This window comes from Triticum urartu, chromosome 6, assembly GCF_003073215.2.
Source record: "Triticum urartu cultivar G1812 chromosome 6, Tu2.1, whole genome shotgun sequence".
Lineage (NCBI taxonomy): Eukaryota > Viridiplantae > Streptophyta > Magnoliopsida > Poales > Poaceae > Triticum > Triticum urartu.
The window spans coordinates 517,985,533-518,012,671 of NC_053027.1; the positions used below are offsets into that span (position 1 = coordinate 517,985,533).

The 27,139-nt window shown below is 46.7% G+C and overlaps 2 protein-coding genes across 2 annotated transcripts; one reads left to right on the top strand and one right to left on the bottom strand.

The window, feature by feature from the left end:
- The first annotated feature begins 736 nt into the window (after positions 1 to 736).
- On the top strand, positions 737 to 15,359 carry LOC125514755. The gene is made up of 8 exons (XM_048680108.1): positions 737 to 875; positions 2,891 to 3,111; positions 3,159 to 3,338; positions 3,636 to 3,773; positions 3,867 to 4,311; positions 4,911 to 5,000; positions 5,386 to 5,479; positions 14,191 to 15,359. The coding sequence occupies exons 3-8, from the start codon at positions 3,240 to 3,242 to the stop codon at positions 14,996 to 14,998; spliced, it is 1,674 nt and encodes a 557-aa protein (XP_048536065.1). The 5' UTR covers positions 737 to 875; positions 2,891 to 3,111; positions 3,159 to 3,239; the 3' UTR covers positions 14,999 to 15,359.
- A 1,236-nt stretch (positions 15,360 to 16,595) lies between these two features.
- Positions 16,596 to 20,757, bottom strand: LOC125516896 (phenylalanine--tRNA ligase alpha subunit, cytoplasmic-like). Its single transcript, XM_048682167.1, has 18 exons — positions 20,517 to 20,757; positions 20,305 to 20,427; positions 20,118 to 20,207; positions 19,779 to 19,835; positions 19,628 to 19,680; positions 19,423 to 19,515; positions 19,031 to 19,121; positions 18,900 to 18,937; positions 18,773 to 18,811; positions 18,418 to 18,494; positions 18,223 to 18,307; positions 18,058 to 18,157; positions 17,828 to 17,924; positions 17,633 to 17,704; positions 17,338 to 17,404; positions 17,136 to 17,261; positions 16,720 to 16,774; positions 16,596 to 16,646 (listed from the first exon to the last, which is right to left on the bottom strand). The coding sequence occupies exons 1-18, from the start codon at positions 20,685 to 20,687 to the stop codon at positions 16,596 to 16,598; spliced, it is 1,485 nt and encodes a 494-aa protein (XP_048538124.1). The 5' UTR covers positions 20,688 to 20,757.
- Between the last annotated feature and the right edge of the window lie 6,382 nt (positions 20,758 to 27,139).

Consider the following 27,139-nt stretch of genomic DNA (forward strand, 5'->3'; position numbering starts at 1 on the left):
GGAATTGGGCTCCCAGATGCGGGATCCCAAAAAAAAGTTGCCGGACAACCGATTTGACGGATCTGCTCAAACCGGGGATACGAGATGGATCCCACAAACCGGTGATTAGATAAGGCTAAGATATAACCCATTATAGGCATTTTTTTTGTCATCTCTAAATTATATGCAAGATTTAAGATAAGACTATCTTATCAACCATTGTACCTGCCCTTATAGCAGTTTACGGGGATGCTTCTATTACACTTCATTGCGAACCAAACACACGCTGAAACTCTAAGCTCGCTTGCATTTTTCTGCTCCCCACTCCTCCTCCACGCGCTAAGGGTTACCCCTCCCCATATCCAGCCGCCGCACTGCCCCGAAGATGCGTAGGAGCCTGACCTCGGTGGGAGACGACGGCGGGAGCGCGCGGCCACCGATGGTTGTGAGGAGCGTGCGCTTCGTGGGCGGCAGCGTCGCCGTGGAGAAGGACAGGCGGATGAGATGGACGCTGCACATGACACCGGCACCCGCTCAGCCACAAGCTCACAGTGCACCGCCCAATCCTCCCAACGCTGCCTAGCATTCCTCCAGCGCCGCGCCGTCCTCCTGCCCTACTCCCGCGCCGGCTCGCCGTCCTCCTTACCTGCTTCAGCGGCGCCTTGCCGTCCTCCCATCCTAATCCAGTGCTGCCATGCCATCCTCTTGACTGCCCCGGCGACGCCTCACCCCTCTTCCCCTGCCTCGACACCAACCCTTCCCCGGTGCCACTCGACCTCGACCCCGGCGGATCCAGAGGAGTGGTCCATGATTGCGGCCTTCATGCTACACGTCGACGCCACAACACTGTTCAACTTTCACTGCGCTTGCTCTCATATCTGTCCGCCGATGGCAAGGTAATAAGATGAATACAGTATTTTTTTTAATTTCTTTATTTTTCCAATTAGCGCTGGCCGCTGCATGTAATTGTGTTCCTGATGTGATTCGGTGTGGGATGATTTGGTAGGGGGGTCGGTGGTGTGATTATCTTGACTGAACCAATGTAGTTTCCATAAAGGGGAACCAATCTGACAGTACAACAAGTGGACATCAGTTTAGTTCAGTGGCATCTGAGCTGCTATATATATGGCATTTTCTATATACCTGTAAATGAAAAGGAGAACCAATCTGACAGTGCAACAAGTAGACATCAGTTTAGTTCAGTGGCATCTGAGCTGCTAAATAGTACTATATGTAGCATTGTCATTGACTATATACCTGTAAATGAACAGATACCCTATCTAGGGAACTAGTGTAGCAGGGTAATCAATTGGTTTAAGGACTTGTAGCTCTGAAGATGGGATCTTTCTGTTCTATTTAGTTAAAGCGAATAAGACAAAAAAAAGGTTAGTATGATGTGCAGGTCACAATAATTATCCAGAGCATAGGCATCACAGAAAATGACCTCATGTTGCTCCACTGTCTTTGTTACCACAATTTCCTAGCGACTATGCACCAGGGACAAACATTGTCTTTCAGATTAGTTTGGCGTCTTTATTTCTAGCTAATTATGGTGTTTTAAAAAGCTCTTGGCAAAACAAAGTCTAATGCGGTTGATTGTGAAAGAACCCAAAAGGTGTGTGTAGTTGACGCCATGTTAATCCATAATTTCTGTTGGGTGAATTGAAATGGTTATAACTGAAAATGGCCTAACTCTTTTAATGCAGTGGCATCCTGATGTTGTATATGCTCAGGGTAAAATGTTTATTTGGTCTTTTTTCCATATTGTTGGTAGCCAATATTTTGAAGTTGGAGCAGCTAGATCATGATCACTGTGGGCATTTCGATGAATAGGGTGAGGTTAAGTATGTAAACATATAAACTCGAATTGTGCTTTCTCAGATTTCCATTAGAATGATGACATGTATTAGTTCCTAGGAAGAGCTGCTTGCTACCGATATTTCCACACTAGGAGATTTCCCTAGCAAGAGCTGCTTGCTACAGGAAGTATTGGTACAATTTGTAGCATTGCAATTTCACAGTTCTCACAATGCCAATCTGCAGGAATAGATATTATTGACTCGGTAAACTTTGAACATAGGTAAATGGGAACCACTATCAGATTAGTATCTTGCGGTTTTACTGATCCTGAACAATGGATCTTGGTGAACCTGATGTTGTATAGACTTATTTTGCAGATCTAATTTGTTCCTTAACTAGGTGGCCTCTCAAAATCCGTTCCATGTAACAATCCCTGCTAATAAAGCAATGTGTACTGAAAATATAGAGTGAAACTTACAGACAGGTGTTCCCACCTCCTGTGGCAGTAGCAACCTAGAACTAAGAACAGATTTTGAGTTAGATAGGTACATATATCCTGACAAATTTAAAGTTTTTTTTTTCTATTTGTTTAGTCTTTTGGTTTGCCATTGCATTTCTCAGATTTTATTCGTGGTCTAGATCATTATCTGGTTGCATGGTCTTGGGTGGCATACGAAAATGTGATGTGGAATTATAACTTAAATACAGTTGTCGGTATAGTTTGGCAATTGACATTCACTTTTGGTCAAGTCCATCCTCTGCTCATACCTATTGTATTACTGAACTTTGTAGTACCAGATTGTTCTCCTGTTGTCATGTAACGGATTTCCACATTGAGCAGTAATGTACCGTGCAGTTCTTTCATGACCATTGTACCACTGTACTTAACAGAGATATAAGGTGTGAATAATAGTAGGAGTATTACCTAGCCAAAGTTTTTCTTGTCCACTTGTGCTAAGGCATCTGACCCATATCTTTTGTAGGAACACTATTGAATTTTATACAGCAGTAGCTGATTGTTAGTTTTATGAGACGGTTTGCAGTTTGAGTAATAATGCTGTAATACTACTTGATTGATGTTTGTATAACACTTTATACATCATTAATTCAGCTCCTCAGTTCCGGTTCCCTTCCAAGTTTGAGAGCTAGCTAGCCCGAGGCACCAACGGTCGATTTGGTGACCCGGGGTTGGCTCGCAGGCACCAAAATGGATCACGGATACGGCTGGGCTGCGTCCGAGGAAAACTTTCCAAGTTTCGCACTTGAAATATACCTCCGGCGGCGAGACGCAAACCCCTCCCGCTCTCCACCCGCCCGCCCGAACAAGGAAACCCACCGCCGCTCCCCGCTCTCCGCCCTCCCGCCCGAAGAAAGGAAACCCACCGCCGCTCCCCGCTCTCCACCTCCGGCAGCGTCGTCTGTCCCGTTTTCGCGACCAAGAGACCCTCTCCGGTTGACCGATGGCGCAGTCGAGAGGCCACCAGGCGCGCGCGCACGGCGGCGACAGGGAGGGCGCGGCCCTCAAGCGGCGCCGCATGTCCCCGAACGCTAGTGCCAGGGTAAGTGCATTGCGACGATTCTTTGCCCTCCCTTTCTGCTTCCCCGCAAGGATTTGGGGGTTCTTTTGGGCATCAGGCCGGGCGCGACTTCTTGTCCGCATGCTTGTGCAGAAATTGGGTTTCTTGGGCATCAGACGCGAGTTCTTGTGGCGTTGCTTCTGCAAAAAAAATGCGTTTCTTGGGCATCAGACGCGAGCTCTTGTCGCGTTTCTTGGGCATTAGGCGCGAGCTCTTGGTCTGTTCGATGTGAGTCTTGGATCCGGTTCTTGCATCGACTGAATTGGCTTGTGATTGCAGGTTGGGGACGAACAGATTGCTCAGGCTCCCACCTCCGAGTCTCTCCAGCGCCGCGGGTCGCAGAACGCGGGCCACGTCGACCACGGCGATGCTGGCGGCCTCCACGCCGCCGCCCCGGGCGCCGGGCACCCGAACCCCGTGAGTTCTTGGCCCCTGCCTGAAATTGCTTGTTTGATTCGCACTTCCCTCCTGCATTAATCTCGCCAATCCATGTTTTTTTGCGAACTGCAGCACAAGCCCGACTGCTGCTTGGAGCGGCGCCGGCCCGGCGACTCCAGCGCTGCCGTCGTTCGGATAGGAGGTGCCGAGTGGGTGGTGCGGCGCCGCTCTGTCCGGTCAGCGGCAGCTGGCGGCGAGTCTCCTGGCGACACCGTCCACCGGAGCGCACCGCAGGTGGAGCACGTCCACAACGGTGACGGCCTCCACGCCGAGCGTCGCCGTTTCCGACCGCAGAGGGTGGTGCCGGGTGCCTGCATCGGGCCGCGGGCGGCGCCAGACTTCGAAGTTGGAGAGCCCGCGGCATACGAGTGCTACCTGCAGCGTCGCCGCCCCGGTGACTCCAGCCGCGCGGTCTTCCGAGCTGCCGGTGTGGAGTGGGTGCTGCGGCGGCGTCCCTGCATCCGAGCTGCGGCGGCTGGCGACTCTCCGGTCCTCCTACCCCAAGCCAACCATTACGGTGAGTAACCCACCCTGTGCTCCATGGAAATTGCTTGAAAATTTCTCAAAGTTGGGGATGATTGACAGAAAGAAGGGGCGAAGGAATAGTATATAATCCAACGTCGCATAATCCTAAGTTTGGCACCTACTTAAAAGCTTTTGTTATCTCTGCGTGGCGATATTGTTTGCAAACTGGAATCTGTCGAGCCTTACTGAAAATGTTGACTGCCTTTGTGTTTAGTACTCTGAAAATTACTTGACTGTTGCCATGTGGGAACGGTAAAAATGATTTGTTACGAGTTTGCAGCAAGTCGTGAAAGATGGTCTGTGGTTAGTTGGTTGATGCAATGCTTACTAGTGTCCCTGATATGTAATTTCTTCAGATAATTCAGATCTTGATTTGCTAGGTAGCAGCAATTGCTTGTTCCTGCTGACATATATTTAGATACCTGTCTGGGTTCAGCTCTCGGGTTGTTAAATTAGTGTTATGCTGGTGGATTATTGTTCGCTTGTAGATCCATCTGTGAATGACCTAGTCCGCAATGCACAATGCACGGTTTGTTTGCAAATATCATCGTGTTCAATGAAGTACACTGAAAGTATTGCCTTCTTTTGCAGCCACATGCGAACTTGGCGCAATTAATCCGTTCCTTGAATTGCCTGCCATCGATGGCATCCGGCCCCAATTGCCCCATCCCGGGGGTTCTGGTGAGTCTCTCTATTATTTCAACACATCCATTGTAACCGTGAAAAGTATTTTTTGAATCTGAGCAACAAACGAAAGACCAGCTTCTGAATGATTATTGGTCTGTGAAGTAATGCACGACCCTTTCAAAAAACAGTCCATTCATATAAATGCATTAGTTTTATTTGTTTGAAGCCTGAGGTGTGTTGTTATTTTGATCTGGCCAATGATCTGCAAATTGTATGTTTTTTTTATCAAAGAAAGTGTCTTAGTTTTGCTGAAACTGTTATGCAGCTAAAGTTGTTCTTTCTAGTCTGAAACTGCTGCTAAAATGTAGTACAATTGTTAGGAATTGGCTTGTAGAAAAAACTAGAGGAAACTGAATTTTTTCTTGCTTCTTCTCTGCAGATATCTTCTTGGCATTGGACAGGACCTATGAAGGTGCCCCTTCGCTATTGAGGCGTGCAGGCTGTCTAGGCAATTTTGATTACTGGCTACCGTCTTATCTGTTGGGTAACGTTGCAGAAAACAAAAAATTTCCTACTCGTTTCACCAAGATCCATCTAGGAGTTCATCTAGCAACGAGTCATCGGATGCATCTACATACCTTTGTAGATCGCGTGCGGAAGCGTTCAAAGAACGGTGATGATGTAGTCGAACACGATGTGATCCAAATCACCGATGACCAAGCGCCGAACGGACGGCACCTCCGCGTTCAACACAAGTATGGGACGGGAGACGTCTCCTCCTTCTTGATCCAGCAAGGGGAAGGAGAGGTTGATGAAGATCCAGCAGCACGACGGCGTGGTGGTGGATGCAGGGCGTCACAGTAGCAGGGCTTCGCCTATACTACGAGAGAGAGACGTAACGGGGAGAGAGGGAGGCGCCAGGGGCTGGTGTATGAAGTCCCTCCTCTCCTCCACTATATATTTGGGGTGCTAGGGGGGGGCGGCGGCCCTAGTAGATGGAATCTACTAGGGGGGCGGCGGCCAAGGGTGGGGGGCTTGCCCCCCAAGCAAGGGGCGCCCCTTTTAGGGTTTCCCCTCAACCCTAGCCGCATGGGCCCTAGGGGAGTGGCGCCCCAGCCCACTTTGGGCTGGGTTCCCTCCCACTTCAGCCCATGGGCCCTCCCCTGGATAGGTGGCCCCACCCGGTGGACCCCCAGGACCCTTCCGGTGGTCCCGCTACAATACCGATAATCCCGAAACTTGTCCCGATGGCCGAAACAGCATTTCCTATATATAATTCTTTACCTCCGGACCATTCCGGAACTCCTCGTGACGTCCGGGATCTCATCCGGGACTCCGAACAACATTCGGGTTACTGCATATACATATCTTCACAACCCTAGCGTCACCGAACCTTAAGTGTGTAGACCCTACGGGTTCGGGAGACAAGCAGACATGACCGAGACGACTCTCCGGTCAATAACCAACAGCGGGATCTGGATGCCCATGTTGGCTCCCACATGCTCCACGATGATCTCATCGGATGAACCACGATGTCGAGGATTCAATCAACCCCGTATGCAATTCCCTTTGTCAATCGATATGTTACTTGCCCGAGATTCGATCGTCGGTATCCCAATACCTCGTTCAATCTCGTTACCGGCAAGTCACTTTACTCGTACCGTAATGCATGATCCCGTGACCAGACACTTGGTCACTTTGAGCTCATTATGATGATGCATTACCGAGTGGGCCCAGTGATACCTCTCCGTCATACGGAGTGACAAATCCCAGGTCTTGATCCATGTCAACCCAACAGACACTTTCGGAGATACCCGTAGTCTACCTTTATAGTCACCCAGTTACGTTGTGACGTTTGGTATACCCAAAGCATTCCTACGGTATCCGGGAGTTACACGATCTCATGGTCTAAGGAAAAGATACTTGACATTGGAAAAACTCTAGCAAACGAACTATACGATTTTGTGCTATGTTTAGGATTGGGTCTTGTCCATCACATCATTCTCCTAATGATGTGATCTCGTTATCAATGACATCCAATGTCCATAGTCAGGAAACCATGACTATCTGTTGATCAACGAGCTAGTCAACTAGAGGCTCACTAGGGACATGTTGGTGTCTGTTATTCACACATGTATTACGATTTCCGGATAACACAATTATAGCATGAATAAAGACAATTATCATGAACAAGAAAATATAATAATAATGATTTTATTATCGCCTCTAGGGCATATTTCCAACAGTCTCCCACTTGCACTAGAGTCAATAATCTAGTTACATTGTGATGAATCGAACACCCATGGAATTCTGGTGTTGATTATGTTTTGCCCTAGGGAGAGGTTTAGTCAACGGATCTGCTACATTCAGATCCGTATGTACTTTACAAATCTCTATGTCTCCATCTTGAACATTTTCATGAATGGAGTTGAAGCGACGCTTGATGTGCCTTGTCTTCTTGTGAAACCTGGGCTCCTTGGCAAGTGCAATAGCTCCAGTGTTGTCACAAAAGAGTTTGATTGGCCCCGACGCATTGGGTATGACTCCTACGTCGGTGATGAACTCCTTCACCCATATTGCTTCATGTGCTGCCTCCGAGGCTGCCATGTACTCCGCTTCACATGTAGATCCCGCCACGACGCTTTGCTTGCAACTGCACCAGCTTACTGCCCCACCATTCAAAATATACACGTATCCGGTTTGTGACTTAGAGTCATTCAGATCTGTGTCGAAACTAGCGTCGACGTAACCCTTTACGACGAGCTCTTTGTCACCTCCATAAACGAGAAACATTTCCTTAGTCCTTTTCAGGTACTTCAGGATATTCTTGACCGCTGTCCAGTGTTCCTTGCCGGGATTACTTTGGTACCTTCCTAGCAAACTTACGGCAAGGTTTACATCAGGTCTGGTACACAGCATGGCATACATAATAGAACCTATGGCTAATGCATAGGGGATGACGCTCATCTCTTCTATATCTTCTGCCGTGGTCGGACATTGAGCTGAGCTCAATTTCATACCTTGTAACACAGGCAAGAACCCCTTCTTAGATTGATCCATATTGAACTTCTTCAATATCTTATCAAGGTATGTGCTTTGTGAAAGACCTATGAGGCGTCTCGATCTATCTCTATAGATTTTGATGCCTAATATGTAAGCAGCTTCTCCAAGGTCCTTCATTGAAAAACTCTTATTCAAGTAGGCCTTGATGCTGTCCAAGAGTTCTATATCATTTCCCATCAATAGTATGTCATCTACATATAATATGAGAAATGCTACAGAGCTCCCACTCACTTTCTTGTAAACGCAGGCTTCTCCATAAGTCTGCGTAAACCCAAACGCTTTGATCATCTCATCAAAGCGAATGTTCCAACTCCGAGATGCTTGCACCAACCCATAAATCGAGCGTTGGAGCTTGCACACCTTGTTAGCATTCTTAGAATCGACAAAACCTTCCGGCTGCATCATATACAATTCTTCCTTAAGGAAACCATCCTTAAGGAATGCCGTTTTGACATCCATTTGCCATATCTCATAATCGTAGAATGCGGCAATTGCTAACATGATTCGGACGGACTTTAGCTTCGCTACCGGTGAGAAAGTCTCATCGTAGTCAACCCCTTGAACTTGTCGATAACCCTTAGCGACAAGTCGAGCTTTATAGATGGTCACATTACCATCCGCGTCTGTCTTCTTCTTAAAGATCCATTTATTTTCTATGGCTCGCCGTTCAACGGGCAAGTCAGTCAAAGTCCATACTTCATTTTCATACATGGATCCTATCTCGGATTTCATGGCTCCTAGCCATTTGTCGGAATCCGGGCCCGCCATCGCTTCTTCATAGTTTGAAGGTTCACCATTGTCTAACAACATGATTTCCAAGACAGGGTTGCCGTACCACTCTGGTGCGGAACGTGTCCTTGTTGACCTTCGAATTTCAATAGGAGCTTGATCAGAAGTATCTTGATCATTATCATTAACTTCCTTTCTAGTCGGTGCAGGCACCTCAGGAACATTTTCTTGAGTTACGCCATTTTCCGGTTCAAGAGGTAATACTTCATCAAGCTCTACTTTCCTCCCACTTACTTCTTTCGAGAGAAACTCTTTCTATAGAAAGGACCCATTCTTGGCAACAAAGATCTTGCCTTCGGATCTGAGGTAGAAGGTGTACCCAATAGTTTCTTTTTGGGTATCCTATGAAGACGCATTTTTCCGACTTGGGTTTGAGCTTTTCAGGTTGAAGTTTCTTGACATAAGCATCGCATCCCCAAACTTTTAGAAACGACAGCTTAGGTTTCTTCCCAAACCATAATTCATACGGTGTCGTCTCAACGGATTTCGACGGAGCCCTATTTAAAGTGAATGCAGCAGTCTCTAAAGCATAGCCCCAAAAAGATAGCGGTAAATCAGTAAGAGACATCATAGATCGCACCATATCTAATAGAGTGCGATTACGACGTTCGGACACACCGTTACGCTGAGGTGTTCCAGGCGGCGTGAGTTGTGAAACTATTCCACATTTTCTTAAGTGTGTGCCAAATTCGTGACTCAAGTATTCTCCTCCACGATCTGATCGTAGAAACTTGATTTTCCTGTCACGTTGATTTTCAACCTCACTCTGAAATTCCTTGAACTTTTCAAAGGTTTCAGACTTGTGTTTCATTAAGTAGATATACCCATATCTACTTAAATCATCAGTGAGTGTGAGAACATAACGATAGCCACCGCGAGCCTCAACACTCATTGGACCGCACACATCAGTATGTATGATTTCCAATAAGTTGGTTGCTCGCTCCATTGTTCCTGAGAACGAAGTCTTGGTCATCTTACCCATGAGGCATGGTTCGCACGTGTCAAATGATTCATAATCAAGAGACTCTAAAAGTCCATCTGCATGGAGCTTCTTCATGCGTTTGACACCTATGTGACCAAGGCGGCAGTGCCACAAGTATGTGGGACTATCATTATCAACCTTACATCTTTTGGTACTCACATTATGAACATGTGTAGTATTACGTTCGAGATTCATAAAGAATAAACCATTCACCATAGGAGCATGACCATAAAACATATCTCTCATATAAATAGAACAACCATTATTCTCGGATTTAAATGAGTAACCATCTCGAATTAAACGAGATCCCGATACAATGTTCATGCTCAAAGCTGGCACTAAATAACAATTATTAAGGTTTAAAACTAATCCCGAAGGTAGATATAGAGGTAGCGTGCCGACGGCGATCACATTGACCTTGGAACCATTCCCGACGACCATCGTCACCTCGTCCTTTGCTAGTTTCCGCTTATTCCGTAGCCCCTGCTTTGAGTTACAAATGTGAGCAACTGCACCGGTATCAAATACCCAGGAGCTACTACGGACACTAGTAAGGTACACATCAATTACATGTATATCACATATACCTTTTGTTTTGCCGGCCTTCTTGTCTGCTAAGTATTTAGCGCAGTTCCGCTTCCAGTGACCGCTTCCCTTGCAATAAAAGCACTCAGTCTCGGGCTTGGGTCCATTCTTTGACTTCTTCCCGGCAGCTTGCTTGCCGGGCGTGGCAACCTCCTTGCCGTCCTTCTTGAAGTTCTTTTTACCCTTGCCTTTCTTGAACTTAGTGGTTTTATTGACCATCAACACTTGATGTTCCTTCTTGACTTCTACCTCCGCTGATTTCAGCATTGAGAACAACTCAGGAATGGTCTTTTGCATCCCCTGCATGTTGAAGTTCATCACAAAGCTCTTGTAGCTTGGTGGAAGTGACTGGAGGATTCTGTCAATGACCGCATCATCCGGGAGATTAACTCCCAGCTGAGATAAGCGGTTATGTAACCCAGACATAGTGAGTATGTGCTCACTGACAGAACTATTTTCCTCCATCTTACAGCTGAAGAACTTATCGGAGACTTCATATCTCTCGATCCGGGCATGAGCTTGAAAAACCATTTTCAGCTCTTCGAACATCTCATATGCTCCATGTCTCTCAAAACGCTTTTGGAGCCCCGGCTCTAAGCTGTAAAGCATGCCGCACTGAACGAGGGAGTAGTCGTCAACACGTGTCTGCCAGGCGTTCATAACGTCTTGGTTCTGTGGGACGGGTGGATCACCTAGCGGTGCTTGTAGGACATAATCTTTCTTGGCAGCTATGAGGATGATCCTCAGGTTCCGGACCCAGTCCGTATAGTTGCTGCCATCGTCTTTCAGCTTGATTTTCTCTAGGAACGCGTTGAAGTTGAGGACTACGTGGGCCATTTGATCTACAAGACATATTGTAAAATATTTTAGACTAAGTTCATGATAATTAAGTTCATCTAATCAAATTATTAATGAACTCCCACTTAGATTAGACATCCCTCTAGTCATCTAAGTATTACATGATCCGAGTTAACTAGGCCGTGTCCGATCATCACGTGAGACGGACTAGTCAACATCGGTGAACATCTTCATGTTGATCGTATCTTCTATACGACTCATGCTCGACCTTTCGGTCTTCTGTGTTCCGAGGCCATGTCTGTACATGCTAGGCTCGTCAAGTCAACCTAAGTGTTTGCATGTGTAAATCTGTCTTACACCCGTTGTATGTGAACGTCTGAATAAAACACCCGATCATCATGTGGTGTTTTGAAACAGCGAACTGTCGCAACGGTGCACAGTTAGGGGGAACACTCCTTGAAATTATTATGAGGGATCATCTTATTTACTACCGTCGTTCTAAGTAAACAAGATGCAAAACATGATAAACATCACATGCAATCAAATAATAAACGTGACATGATATGGCCAATATCACATGGCTCCTTTGATCTCCATCTTGGGGCTCCATGATCATCTTGTCACCGGCTTGACACCATGATCTCCATCATCATGATCTCCATCATCGTGTCTCCATGAAGTTGCTCGCCAAATATTACTTCTACTACTATGGCTAACGCGTTTAGCAATAAAGTAAAGTAATTTACATGGCGTTTCTCAATGACACGCAGGTCATACAAAAAATAAAGACAACTCCTATGGCTCCTGCCGGTTGTCATACTCATCGACATGCAAGTCGTGATTCCTATTACAATAGCATGAACATCTCATACATCACATATAGATCATTCATCATTCATCAAAACTTTGGCCATATCATATCACAAACCATTTGCTGCAAAAACAAGTTAGACGTCCTCTAATTGTTGTTGCAAGTTTTACGTGGCTGAATTAGGGTTCTAGCAAGAACGTCTTCTTACCTACGTTAAAGCCACAACGTGATTTGTCAACTTCTATTTACCCTTCATAAGGACCCTGTTCATCGAATCCGCTCCAACTAAAGTGGGAGAGACAGACACCCGCCAGCCACCTTATGCAACTAGTGCATGTTAGTCGGTGGAACCGGTCTCACGTAAGCGTACGTGTAAGGTTGGTCCGGGCCGCTTCATCCCACAATGCCGCTGAAGCAAGAAAAGACTAGTAGCGGCAAGAAAGTTGACAAATCTACGCCCACAACAAATTGTGTTCTACTCGCGCAAGAAGAACTACGCATAGACCTAGCTCATGATGCCACTGTTGGGTAACGTTGCAGAAAACAAAATTTTTTCTACTCATTTCACCAAGATCCATCTAGGAGTTCATCTAGCAACGAGTCATCGGATGCATCTACATACCTTTGTAGATCGCATGCGGAAGCGTTCAAAGAACGGTGATGATGTAGTCGAACACGACGTGATCCAAATCACCGATGACCAAGCGCCGAACGGACGGCACCTCCGCGTTCAACACACGTACGGGACGGGAGACGTCTCCTCCTTCTTGATCCAGCAAGGGGGAAGGAGAGGTTGATGAAGATCCAGCAGCACGACGGCGTGGTGGTGGATGCAGGGCGTCACAGTAGCAGGGCTTCGCCTATACTACGAGAGAGAGACGTAACGGGGAGAGAGGGAGGCGCCAGGGGCTGGTGTATGAAGTCCCTCCTCTCCCCCACTATATATAGGGGTGCTAGGGGGGGGGGCGCCGGCCCTAGTAGATGGAATCTACTAGGGGGCGGCGGCCAAGGGTGGGGGGCTTGCCCCCCAAGCAAGGGGCGCCCCCTTTAGGGTTTCCCCTCAACCCTAGCCGCATGGGCCCTAGGGGAGTGGCGCCCCAGCCCACTTTGGGCTGGGTTCCCTCCCACTTCAGCCCATGGGGCCCCCCCGGAATCGGTGGACCCCCGGGACCCTTCCGGTGGTCCCGGTACAATACCGATAACCCCGAAACTTGTCCCGATGGCCGAAACAGCACTTCCTATATATAATTCTTTACCTCCGGACTATTCCGGAACTCCTCGTGACGTCCGGGATCTCATCCGGGACTCCGAACAACATTCGGGTTACTGCATATACATATCTTCACAACCCTAGCGTTACCGAACCTTAAGTGTGTAGACCCTACGGGTTCGGGAGACAAGCAGACATGACCGAGACGACTCTCCGGTCAATAACCAACAGCGGGATCTGGATACCCATGTTGGCTCCCACATGCTCCACGATGATCTCATCGGATGAACCACGATGTCGAGGATTCAATCAACCCCGTATGCAATTCCCTTTGTCAATCGATATGTTACTTGCCCGAGATTCGATCGTCGGTATCCCAATACCTCGTTCAATCTCGTTACCGGCAAGTCACTTTACTCGTACCGTAGTGCATGATCCCGTGACCAGACACTTGGTCACTTTGAGCTCATTATGATGATGCATTACCGAGTGGGCCCAGTGATACCTCTCCGTCATACGGAGTGACAAATCCCAGTCTTGATCCATGTCAACCCAACAGACACTTTCGGAGATACCCGTAGTCTACCTTTATAGTCAACCAGTTACGTTGTGACGTTTGGTATACCCAAAGCATTCCTACGGTATCCGGGAGTTACACGATCTCATGGTCTAAGGAAAAGATACTTGACATTGGAAAAACTCTAGCAAACGAACTATACGATCTTGTGCTATGTTTACGATTGGGTCTAGTCCATCACATCATTCTCCTAATGATGTGATCTCGTTATCAATGACATCCAATGTCCATAGTCAGGAAACCATGACTATCTGTTGATCAACGAGCTAGTCAACTAGAGGCTCACTAGGGACATGTTGGTGTCTGTTATTCACACATGTATTACGATTTCCGGATAACACAATTATAGCATGAATAAAGACAATTATCATGAACAAGGAAATATAATAATAATGCTTTTATTATTGCCTCTAGGGCATATTTTCAACATTATCTGTTTTCTTGGGCAGTATGGTGCAACTCAGTCGAGTTATCAGAACAACTACTTCCAAAAGAATGGACATGGGAGTGGCTAGCTTATCCGCCGGTTCACCAGGGCTTTGGCAGAGATGGAAGGACGGGCGAGGGTTCCTGTGTCATCTGTTCACTGGTCATGTGCATACACGCCAGGTACCGACTGCAGTATGAGCGGCGCCATGGACTGGGGTCATTCCCATTCGAGGTAGCAATGGACCTGCGGTACCTGAAGGCAGCCTGCCGGGGGGCAAACATCTGGAGACCTGCTAAGATGGGCACAACTCCAGCCCGTGTTCTCGAGCTGCTGGAGTCACATCCAAATATTGGAGTCAAGACCGAGCTCTTCAATGGAGTGCCAGGCCCTACCCTGCGGCCCAGTAGCTGGGGCGAGTTCTACAGCTCCCTTTCCACGTCCTCCGGCGGTCGTACAAGGCTGAATCACTCCGAGATGGCCCGCCTGCTTCGGCTGGGAGGTCCCGTCGTCGGAGCTCTCCATGCTGGCCCTAGCTACCGCACCGCTGTTCACCCGCTCCTATCCTACAACGGAGCTGACGCCACGGACTGGGCTCCAAACCACGCAACGCTCTGCGTCGGATACCACATATCAGAGGAGGACATCATGGACATCAAGGTGCTCGATAATCAGGATCCCGAGGGCCCGGTCCTTTGGGTGAGGTACGAGTGGTTTGACTACTTCACAGCCGTCGAGTTTGAGGAAGTGGAGAGCAGGATTCAAGCAATGTTCAGACATATTCGACGCATCGCATCCAGCACAGCATGAGGCATCGCCAGCAGGGCTCGACGGATCGCCTCCAAGGTATGGGCCTGGTTCTGAAGGCTGGGCAGTTTATAATTTTGCCGGTCAGTTGGGGCTATGGGGCTTACTAAGTGGTGGGAGGGATATGTCCCTTCCACCACTTAGTAGGCCTCGCTGATGGGGGCGTTTTGGTGGAGTAAGAGTAGGTAGCGTACGATATCTTCCTGTAGATGCAAGGAACAGACGCAGAACAATTATTCACCAACAGTGCAAGATCAGGTAGGGGGGGTCTTGCAGAGAAATATCCTTGGCACTGATCTGATATACTACATACGTTGCTGATTCATTCATGTGCTATATATGCTACCTTGGCTGTTTCTGCTTCCATGTGCTACCTTGGCTAATTCATTCATTCATGCGCTATTTCGCTGCCATGGCAGCCGTTTGCTGTTTACCTGTTTTTCGTCAGTTATAGCTAGTTTTGCTCCCTGCCTTGCCTTGCCTGCGCATTGTTAGGGGCCCCGACCCCGTTCGTTGCCTTTGCTGTGGACTGAACAAATACAGAGAACGAAAAACAGAAAAGCTGCGCAAGTTTTGAGTCTTCCACCTCTGTTGTTGGCTAATTTTCGTCATTAGAACCAAGTCATTAGAGCGAGCACGCTGTACAAGTCAATCTTCGACGTGAGCAAGCGAAGGACTCGAGTACTCGGGCCCCTCAATTCCATACTTAAAAGCTCAGGCACGACGGCAGGGAAACCATTTTCATCTTGAGTTCCCACACACATTACACATTGTAAAATTTTCCAGTTGTTTTACTACTGGCTCAATGTTGGTTGAAAATCCTGGCTTCGTAGAAATTATGCAAAGCATGCGTCTTGCTGGACGGACTGAACCGAGGCATAGGGAGAACCGCTAGAGTCGGTGCTGGAGGAAAACGTCCGGAGAGGAACAGATCGAGTCTGCAAGGAAAACACGGCAACTTTGACTTCTGAATGCCAGTCTATAAAATGGCCACTCGGGTGCAAACGGCACTAGGCCTAGTGTTGCGCTGTGCGGGCTATGCATCTCAACTTTTGCAGCTACTGGTGGTGTTGTATCATGATAAAAATTCGATCGATCACTCCAACTTGCGCCCTGAATTGCCACGAGGAGAACTCGTGTTATCGTCGTCATTTGTTTGTTGACTTCACTACGATGTTCTATATATAGTCTACACAGTTGGCCGTGGTTGGAAATAGACAGGGCAGGCTTCAAAATGACATGGGAGATAAATATGACAAGCCCTTGATTCTTTTCTTTTCCAACCGTGTGTGTGTGTTTCCATAGAGGGTTGTGTGCGCTCACCTTTGTTAAAGGGAACCGCAAGATTACACAACAAAAAGACTGAGACTGCACAGAAATGGAAGACTGTAGTATCATACATGGAAACACCTCAAAATTGCAATTCAGAGCTAGCAGTACAACATATGTGCGTTTCTGCACTCCCTCTGTCAAACTGCACAAGTACTGGTTTTCAAAGGTATAGCAGCCACAAAGAAACACCATTCGCATCCAGCAGCTGATCCAACTCAAGCATGACATGTCAGTCATGTTACCTCCAGCTAAAGTCCTATCCGGCTCACTACAGCCCCACGCGGCACATCGGTCTGCCCTTGATCTTATTGAAGTCGACCTGTAAAGATCATAATTAATACTAATATTAGCACAGGCTCGTGGTATAACACAAAAGTTAATAAGCAAAATACCTTTGGCCCAAAGAGATTCCGTATGTTGTCAATCCCTTGCAGAATCATCGTTGGCCTGCATTCAGCAGCAAAATGTGGTCAGCACAAATCTCTTGCAATTCGACAGATAAAGCAAGAGTTCTTGAAACATACTCCCTCCGTTCCATAATATAGTGTGTATAGATTTTTAGAATAAGTCAAACTTTGACCTAGTTTATTGAGGAAACTATTTATATCTACAATATCAAATATATCAAATATAAAACTACATCTTATTATGAACCTAATGACACATATTTGACATTCTAGATGTACATGTTTTTCTCCGTTTGACTTTTTTTTTAAAAATCTACTTATATGCTCTACATTATACTTCAATTTAACATATATAGATGCACATAAAGGAATCATTCATATGGAAACTATGCCAGTTTTACCTTTCAAGTGAAAGACCCCATGCGATAACATTAACACCCTCTGGCAGTCCCATGGGAAGTAACATTTCAGGCCTGAACATGCCTGAGTTGCCTATTTCCACCCATTTCTTGAAACCTTCGTGGTAGCTGAAAAGGTAAACATAATAATGATTCATGGGATCACAACAATCATGAAAACAATAGCAATCAAACTCGTTCTGACCTGAAAATTTCCATGCTTGGTTCAGTGTACGGGTTGTAGGCAGGTTTGAAACGCAGCTTTGGCATGCCTAAGAGCCAGAAAAGGAGAGGTGGCATAATTAAATCTCTATGTACTGGAGATAGCAGATACAGGACAAGAATATTAAAGACATGCCGAATACACATTATGCAGATGGGCATGGAGCAGCAATATTCTTTGAATAACTGAATAACAGATGGCAGTACAGTTTTAACAAATTTAACAACAAGATCCATAAATAAATATTGTAACAAAGTTGATGATTTTGGCTTAGCACCTAGTCTGGAGAAGAAATCCTCCAATACTCCTATCAGATCACCAAGCGTCAAACCATAATCACAAATAAGACCTGAAATCAGAAGCATTGTAAGTAGCCTCCTTGGCAGAAGGTTACATGTGTGTGACATCTACGATACGGACCAAATATCGATCAATTGAACCACCCATAGGCAAGAATCAAGAGAATGGTTACCTTCTATCTGGTGGAATTCTGCAAGATGAGTTCGGTCCACAGCTTCATTCCGGAAAACACGATCAATAGAATAGTATCTCTTAGGAGCAAAAGTTTTCTGAACAACCATGGTGATTTATAAAGAAAAACAGATCTCATGAATTGTTCAACAGAACAGAAAAAACAATTGATATCACCTACATAGAATTACATAGATAAAAGATAAAATAAGCAGCACTTAATTGCTATACCTCCTGTGCTAGCTTGTATAGCATCCTTGCGGAAACTGCAGTTGTGTGAGTACGAAGCAGGTTTTTCTCCGCTTCGTCTCGCTTCCAATCATAACCATACCTGCAGACAGCAACCTCAAATTAAAAACTCTTTGACTAAACTGCAGCAAAGACACCACAACATACCCTTTGGAGCCATAACCACCATACTGATGGACTTGCTTCACTTTCTCAAGATAGTCATCAGGTAATTGTGTTGTTGTAGCAGGGGCTGCAAAAAAATTGATTGAGGAAAAATGTATGTGTGACACAGAAGTAACATAACCAACAGCTACCCTTTAAATCCAACTGTTGGCTGAACATAAGTAACATAACCTTTACCTTTGAGGAAAAATGTATCGTGCGAATCACGAGCAGGATGCTGTTGTGGCTGGAACAGTGCATCGAAATTCCAGAAGCTACCAAAGGAAAGACAGCCATATATAATGTTATATATACATATATGGATTTTATCTTTTTTTTACAATATATGGATCTTTAACTAGGAAACTATGATATGCTATACACTACATTGTCTTGTCATATACTCATAATACGGTATTTTCACCAATCTATCAATCCTAAAACCTAAAATAACTTCCAAGTTTGTAGAGAAGATCTACCAGTACAAGAAATTGACAACAAACAGGTATGAGAACAGAAAAAAAACAATATCTTGTCTTATATTGTATTTTACCTGCTCTCTACAAACATGTTTGTAGGCATCTCACTGAACCTGTTACATCAAGTAATAAAATGAATTAATCCATTTTCTGAATATTGCCTTGAACTGCAAATATCATGACCAAAATATTTTTATTTACCCCATCTCAAGAAAAATGTTATGGATTGCTTCACGGACCTGAAGAAAATCCATGAAATAACAGTTATGATTTATCTGGTTTATCAGATAAAGCTGTATGAAAAAACGGAACACCGTAAAGATTTGAAGTACCTCCAACAAGGGTTGACTATATCCTATCGCAATAGGTTGTCCTTGGGCTCCATAGTTATAATCTTTAAATTCCAGATCCTTCCAGTCGCCACTTTATTAGGAAAGAAAAAAACATTTAAAAGGGAAATATATCAGAAGTCTGCTACTGCTATCCATTAATAGGTACACACATAATAGATGTTATTAAAAGTCGATTTTAACATAACAATTAAGTTTAATGTAGCCTTTCACAGATAGGATAAGTACAGTTGGGCTATTTACAAGAGAAAAGGCAATGAGGAGTCTTCTATGTAGTCTTCAATTGCTCATAGTACATTATAGTTTACAGTCAACAAGCAGAGGTTTCCTGATCAATTTTGGAAATTAGCTTGAGAGAAGTGACATCAAATTACCTCTTGAGATGTTCTCGTGTCACATCGGTAGCCAATGTTTTTCTCTTTACAACAAATTCAGGTCCCTTCTTCAGTGAATACCAAATAGTTTTTCTGAAAAACAGCGAAGCAGGTGTAAAAGTTGGGGATAATCGACTATTTGATACTGTACTTGGCTAGCATTTACTGAAACTGTAAAAGAGATATCTTCAAAACAGATACTTACTCTTTTGTTACAAGCTTTCTTCTCTCCAACTCCTTTATTTTATCAGGAACAACCTACATGAAATAATTGTGCCATGCCACACAATCCAGTAAATGGTTCCAAGTGGAAATGCAAAATATAGGAGGAACAACAAGCAATAAGCAACACCAACCTCCCCATTCTCCACTCTTTTAAGCAGCTCTTGAAACTCATCCCTGGCATCCTCAACCTGAATAAAACGAAAAGAAATTACACAATGTCATGCCAAAGCTCAAGACAGATAAAGGCACGCACGCACGCCCAGAGACCTTCAGTGAACATAGATGTAACCATTGCACATTGAAATAGTTGAACTATGATGATGAGGCAATTGTTTTCTACATCTACAACCCACACACTGGCAAGTTGAGAACATGCCAGGCAAGTTTCCAATACAAATACACACTGAACCGAGCTCTATATCTCTCCGACGACAACAAAGAGAAGAGACGAAACGAGCTCAGCTCTATACCGTTCTCAGCACGAGGTCGTTCTCAAATCTAATCCACTTGTTCTTGGCGGCAGCCTTCCGTGCAATATCGAAGACGTCCCCGAATTCCTCCTGCAATGCAGCACTCTGGGCGTCAGAGATCATCCCCGGAGCAGAAACTATCGGCTCGAACCGAGCGCCTCCTAAAGGGAGCAGAGAGGGAACTCACCTCGAGCGCGGCCCTGGAGGCACCCTCGGGCGGGATGGCCGCGACGAGGTGCACCTCGGGGGAGCCCCCGGCGGCGTAGCCCTTGGCCTCGTCGGTGAGCACCCACGCCTCCCTGGTGATGTCCTGCGGGCAGGAAAGCAAGCACGGCTCGTCAGGCCTCGGGGGAACAACTCGGGGAAGGCAGGGACGACGCGAAGCAGAGGGTGCCGTACCGTGCTCTCGATGATGTGGAAGGCGCGTAGCCTCTTGATGACGTCCTCGACGTCCTTGTGCGGGACGCCGAGGGAGGAGGCGAAGGCCCGGGAGTCGGGTATCTCGCCGTTGGCGTTGAGGTGGGCGAGGAGCGCGCCCTCCACGTCCGCCGACGGCTGCGTCGCCGCCATGGCCGACGGCGATGGGGTTCCGGGAATAGAGGCGGCGAACGTGGGGGTTTTGGTGTGGGTTTTGTCGGGTCGGGTCTCGCCCGCTTCGGCTCGGTTATATATTCCCTGGTGTGGTTCGACAGTCGTGGCAGGCACGGTAAGTCTGGACGGGGCTTGCCTAATGCTGCCCCCCGTGCTCCCCTGCGTCCATTCTCCATCCAACGATCAGATTAAATCTTCTCCCCCGCGTCTTTTTTCCAGCAAAAAAATACCAAGTGCCCCGTACTTTTCTGAGTCTTTGGATGGGTTTGTGCGTATTTTCTTGTGTCCACTTCAGTGGCCGCTCGAGGCAGGCTGTGCTACCGCTAGCTAGCTAATGAGCAGCGCACCGTCGGCTCTCGGCCCCGGGCATCTCCTTTCGCCGCCGAACCACGGCTGCTATATATGCATGCAGCAGCGTCCTCCTTTCTGGTCAGCCGACTCGCCTCCAGCATCGGCACAGGGACCAATGCATGCCACGACGTCCTCGCGCCGTCGTCCGGGTCAGCTCTGACTCTGTGACTCACCCCCGGCATCCAGCGGCATCGACGCGAGGGCCGACAGTGCCGCTCTGTGGACATATGTGAAATCTTGAAAATCCGGCCTTCTTCCCGGGTTGGTGACGACTTCCTTGCCTAGGCGCCAGAAAGATCGGGCGTCTTTTCAGTACGTAGTGCTTACAGACTTGCGTCTAATGAGACGATGAACGGTGCTGTTGCTTCCTCCAGTAGGCACCCAGATGGAGCTCGGGATGGCTGGAAGTGTATCTGGTCCACTCCGGCTCCGCCTAAAGTACTGAATTTTGCATGAAGATTAGCTACAGACTCTCTTGCTACTTGGAAGAACAAACAGAAAAAAAATCTGGAAACAAGTGCTATGTGTCCGATTTGTAGCTGTGAAGAGGAAGATTCCTTCCATACCTTTTGCTCTTGCATTAATGCAAAACGTCTTTGGAAAGCAATGCCTGCTGAATGGGATCTCCCAGATGTTACAAAAATACTGCCTACAGGAAGGGAATGGTTTGCTCAAATAACTTCAGAGTTGTGCGAACCTGTCCGGCTACGGTTCATGATGCTTCTCTGGCGGATATGGCACATCCGAAATGAGTTGGTTCATAACAAACCTGCACCACCTGTGGATGTCTCCTGCCGCTTTCTTGCTAGTTACGTCGCCTCGCTAAACTCAATTGCTTCAGACCCGCTGGCAGACCACTCAAAGGGTAAGTACCCAGCCCAGGTGTGCTTCCCTTTGGCTGCTCCTTCATGCAATATAAGGCAACTGGACTTTAGTTCTTGGGCTGCCCCATCGGCTGGCCGGGTGAAGTTGAATACCGACGGATCTGTTCTGAATGGTGTAGCAGGTATAGGTATGATTTTAAGAGACAACAGAGGCAGAATCATTTTTAGTTCATGCAGATATTTGTTTACTTGTGATGATGTGCTTGAGACGGAGATTATGGGCATTCGGAAGGGCCTTTTGCTTGCGCTACAATGGAGCAATCTACCTATCGATGTCGAATCAGACAGTCTACAAGCAGTGAACATGGTACAAAGTGCAGAAACAAATAGATCAAAATATGCCTTTATGATAAAGGAGATCAAAAATCTTTTGATCGAGCGTAATTCTTGTATTACTCATATTGTTCGTAGCAAAAATAATGCTAGTCATTTCTTGGCAAATTTTGGACGACCATGATGCCGAACAATTGTGTGGCTTGGATCCGGTCCAGAAGAACTCCTAGACATTGTCGGTCGTGATTGTAATTCTTGGATGATTGAGTAATACAAGTATTATCCCGCAAAAAAACACTATTGTGCACCGCACGGCCATGAACGAGTACGTCGTCCTCGCGCGGGTCAAGTCACCTCTGGCACATTGAGGGTCAGTTTGGTTGCAATCCTGGGACAAATCCGCCTGGCCTGAGACCATCCATGAGATGTGCCCGGACATTGCTTGGTTGCCTACCTGGATTCACGGACATGTCCCTGCCCTGGTCTCAAGCTCGTTGCACCTAGATTAGAGCATCTCTAGCAGACCCCGTAAAAAGACCTGACCCGCAAAATAACCGTCAATATATGGGTTGACGCGAAAAATTCTGCCCAACCAGACCCCGCAAACGCGTCCGACCCGTAAATATTTTTGAGGGGCGCGACAAAATCTCGTCCCCAACCCGCGAATACACTGGTTTCCACCTCGCCCCTACGGTGCCCCTTATCCCAGGAAAGCGGTTGGCGGGAGGGATATTTCAGCCCGCGCCTTTTCCCCACCTCCTTCCGCCGCCGCCAGCCATTGGTTCCGTCCGTCCGCCGCTGGCGATTCCGGCCAAATCCGCGGGCGGAATCGCGCCACGGGGACGCCCCTACCGTCTTCCACCGAGCCGCTGCACCCCCTCCCCCGGATCCGCCGAGCCGAGCCGCCCCTAGTCGCCGTCGCCGCTGGAGAGCCACCGCCCCCGAGCCGCCGGTGAGTTTTTAGTTGCGTTTGTGCCGAATGGTATGCATAGTCGGTTAACGCGGCGTGCGTTTTTTGTGAATTTAGATGGAATTGAGCCCGTGCAAGAAGTTTTTGCTCGACGATTCGTTCGATTCGGACAACTCGGATGTTGAGACGCTGCTTGCCAACTATCGCCAGCAGACATTGGTGATGGCCCTTGCCGTGAAGGAGCACGAAGATGAGAACCAAAAGAGGCGGCGAGGATCGACCGTCGGTCATCTTTGCATTCCTCGAAATCGCCATCTTGGAAACAAGATGTTGATGCAAGATTACTTCGCGGAGAATCCAACATACCCGCCGCACCTCTTCCGGAGAAGGTACCAAATGCGCCAATCTCTTTTTGTGAAAATTGTTCAAGCTTGCGAGGCCAATTGTCGGTATTTTACTCAAATAAGAAATGTCGCGGGCTTGAAGGGATTTAGTGCATATCAGAAAATCTCGACAGCTATGAGGGTAGTTGCATACGGCATTCCGGCTGACTATGTCGATGAGTACCTTCGCGTTGGTGAAGATACCACAATTGAGTCAGTGCGTAGGTTTGCCAAAGTGATCGCCCGTGTCTTTGGTCCTGAATATCTTCGGACACCCAACGAGGAAGACACAAAAAAATTATGGCATCTAATGAGAGAAGAGGTTGGCTTGGCATGCTAGGTAGTATTGACTGTATGCATTGGACTTGAAAAAATTGCCCGAAGGCATGGCACAGAATGTATTGTGGCAAGTCTCGTGATGCCACAATTGTGCTAGAGGCCATAGCATCCGAGGATTTATGGATTTGGCTTTGCTTTTTTTTGGTATGCCGGGTACTCTCAATGATATCAATGTGTTGCAACGGTCTTATTTATTTGCTAGGCTAGCTAGTGGTGATGCTCCTGCTTGCACCTACACTATCAGTGTGCATGAATACACAAAGGCGTACTATCTTGCAGGTGGTATATACCCTCCTTGGTGCACATTTTTCAAGAGCATCAAAGAACCCACAACTAGGAAACAATGTGAATTTGCAAGGGTGCAAGAGACGGCCCAAAAAGATATTGAAAAAGCATTTGGGGTTTTGCAATCTAGGTTTGCCATTGTTCGTGGTCCTACTCGTTTTTGGGACAAGCGGACTTTGAAAAACATCATGACATGATGCGTTATTCTTCACAATATGATTCTCGAAGATGAGAGAGACATGAACTTGGAGTTCTTCTATGATAATGCGGGTAGCCGTGTGAAACCAGTTAGAGACCCTAACCGCATTAGAGCTTTTGTTCATACCTACAAGGAGATTGAAAATGCAAACACCCACTTTTAGCTTCAGGAGGATCTCATTGAGCACCATTGTCAAAGGGCTGGACAGTAACAAAACTCATTTTTCTATTCATTTTCATTTAATTCATGTGTTATTTGTATTCGGGACAAGTTTTATATTGAATTATTTAGTTTGCTTCGATGATTTGAATAATTATTTGTAATGTGGATGATTGTTGTATTGTGATGTCATATTGATATTTTTTCTGAATAATTATTTGTAAAGTAGATGATTGTTGTATTATGGAGTGGCATTAATATTTGCGGGCCGGCAGGAGCGGCGCCCGAGCAGACCCCGCAAAGCCGACCCGTAAAAGAGCATATTCCGTGAATATCCTTTTATACTGGTCCGTTATGCGGAATCTGACTCTGTGGCCGCCCGCACTGGCCCGCAAAGCCATTTTTCCGCGAACTACAAACGTGTTTTCCGGGTCGGCATGAAGGAAATATGCCCTAGAGGCAATAATAAAGTTGTTATTTATATTTCCTTATATCATGGTAAATGTTTATTATTCATGCTAGAATTGTATTAACCGAAAACTTAATACATGTGTGAATACATAGACAAACAGAGTGTCACTAGTTTGCCTCTACTTGACTAGCTCGTTGAATCAATGATGGTTATGTTTCCTAACCATAGACATGAGTTGTCATTTGATTAACGGGATCACATCATTAGAGAATGATGTGATTGACTTGACCCATCCGTTAGCTTAGCACGATGATTGTTTAGTTTGTTGCTATTGCTTTCTCCATAACTATACATGTTCCTATGACTATGAGATCATGCAACTCCCGAATACCGGAGGAACACTTTGTGTGCTACCAAACGTCACAACGTAACTAGGTGATTATAAAGATGCTCTACAGGTGTCTCCGATGGTGTTTGTTGAGTTGGCATGGATCAAGATTAGGATTTGTCACTCCGATTGTCGGAGAGGTATCTCTGGGCCCTCTCGGTAATGTACATCACAATAAGCCTTGCAAGCAATGTAGCTAATGAGTTAGTATGGGATGTAGCATTATGGAACGAGTAAAGAGACTTGCCGGTAACGAGATTGAACTAGTTATTGAGATACCGACGATCGAATCTCGGGCAAGTAACGTACCGATGACAAAGGGAACAACGTATGTTGTTATGCGGTTTGACCGATAAAGATCTTCGTAGAATATGTAGGAACCAGTATGAGCATCCAGGTTCCGCTATTGGTTATTGATCGGAGATTAGTCTCGGTCATGTCTACATAGTTCTCGAACCCGTAGGGTCCGCACGCTTAACGTTCGGTGACGATCGGTATTATGAGTTTATGTGTTTTGATGTATCGAAGGTAGTTCAGAGTTCCGGATATGATCATGGACATGATGAGGAGTCTCGAAATGGTCGAGACATAAATATCAATATATTGGACGGCTATATTCGGACACGGAAGTGTTCCGGATGATTTCGGAGAAAACCGGAGTGCCGGAGGGGTTACCGAAACCCCTCGGGGAAGTATTGGGCCTTGGTGGGCCTTAGGGGAGAGAGAGGGCAACAGCCCAGGAGGTGGCGCCCCCCAAGGGGAGTCCGAATAGGACTAGGGGAGGGGGCCCTCTTTCCCTCTCCCTCTGCCTCTCTTTCCTTCCCCCTTCCTCCTTCCTAGTAGGACTAGGAAAGGATAAATCCTACTCCTACTAGGAGCAGAATTCCTCCTCTCCTTGGGCGCCACTAGGGTCGGCCGGCCTCCCCCATGCTCCTTTATATACGGGGGCAGGGGGCACCCTAGAACACACAAGTTGATTGTTCCAAGCCGTGTGTGGTGCCCCCCTCCACCATAATCCACCTCGGTCACATCGTAGCGGTGCTTACGCGAAGCCCTGTTACGGTAGCAACATCATCACCATCATCACGCCGTCGTGCTGACGAAGCTCTCCCTCTAAGCTCTACTGGATCGTGAGTTCGCGGGACGTCACCGAGCCGAATGTGTGCAGATCGCGGAGGTGTCGTACCTTCGGTGATGAGATCGGTCGATCGTGAAGACGTACGACTACATCAACCGCGTTGTCATAACGCTTCCGCTTACGGTCTACGAGGGTACATAGACGATACTCTCCCCTCTCGTTGCTATGCATCACCATGATCTTGCGTGTGCGTAGGAATTTTTTTGAAATTACTGCATTCCCCAACAGTGGCATCCGAGCCAGGTTTATGCGTAGATGTTATATGCACGAGTAGAACACAAAGGAGTTGTGGGCGCGGGTATATACATATTGCTTGCCGTCACTAGTTGATTCTTGATTCGGCGGTATTGTTGGAAAAAGCGGCCCAGACCGACATTACGCGTACGCTTATGCGTGACTGGTTCTACCGACGTGCTTCACACATAGGTGGCTAGTGGGTGTCAGTTTCTCCAACTTTAGTTGAATTGGATTCAATGAACAATGTTCTTTCTGAAGATCAAAAAGCAATCACTATACCGCGTTGTGGTTTTTGATACGTAGGTAAGAACGGTTCTTGCTTAGCCCGTAGCTGCCACGTAAAACTTGCAACAACAAAGTAGAGGACGTCTAACTTGTTTTGCAGGGCATGTTGTGATGTGATATGGTCAAGACATGATGCTAAATTTTATTGTATGAGATGATCATGTTTTGTAACACAGTTATCGGCAACT

Bases quoted from the DNA above. Each gene is read 5' to 3' on its own strand.
- LOC125514755 (XM_048680108.1), top strand. From the start codon at position 3,240: ATGGCGCAGTCGAGAGGCCACCAGGCGCGCGCGCACGGCGGCGACAGG. The intron at 3,339-3,635 runs GTAAGTGCATTG...TTGTGATTGCAG, and splicing joins CCCCGAACGCTAGTGCCAGG to GTTGGGGACGAACAGATTGC. The intron at 4,312-4,910 runs GTGAGTAACCCA...CTTCTTTTGCAG, and splicing joins ACCCCAAGCCAACCATTACG to CCACATGCGAACTTGGCGCA.
- LOC125516896 (XM_048682167.1), bottom strand. From the start codon at position 20,687: ATGGCGGCGACGCAGCCGTCGGCGGACGTGGAGGGCGCGCTCCTCGCC. The intron at 19,836-20,117 runs GTATAGAGCTGA...CGTTTTATTCAG, and splicing joins ACGACCTCGTGCTGAGAACG to GTTGAGGATGCCAGGGATGA. The intron at 19,681-19,778 runs GTTGGTGTTGCT...TATTTCATGTAG, and splicing joins AAAGAGTGGAGAATGGGGAG to GTTGTTCCTGATAAAATAAA.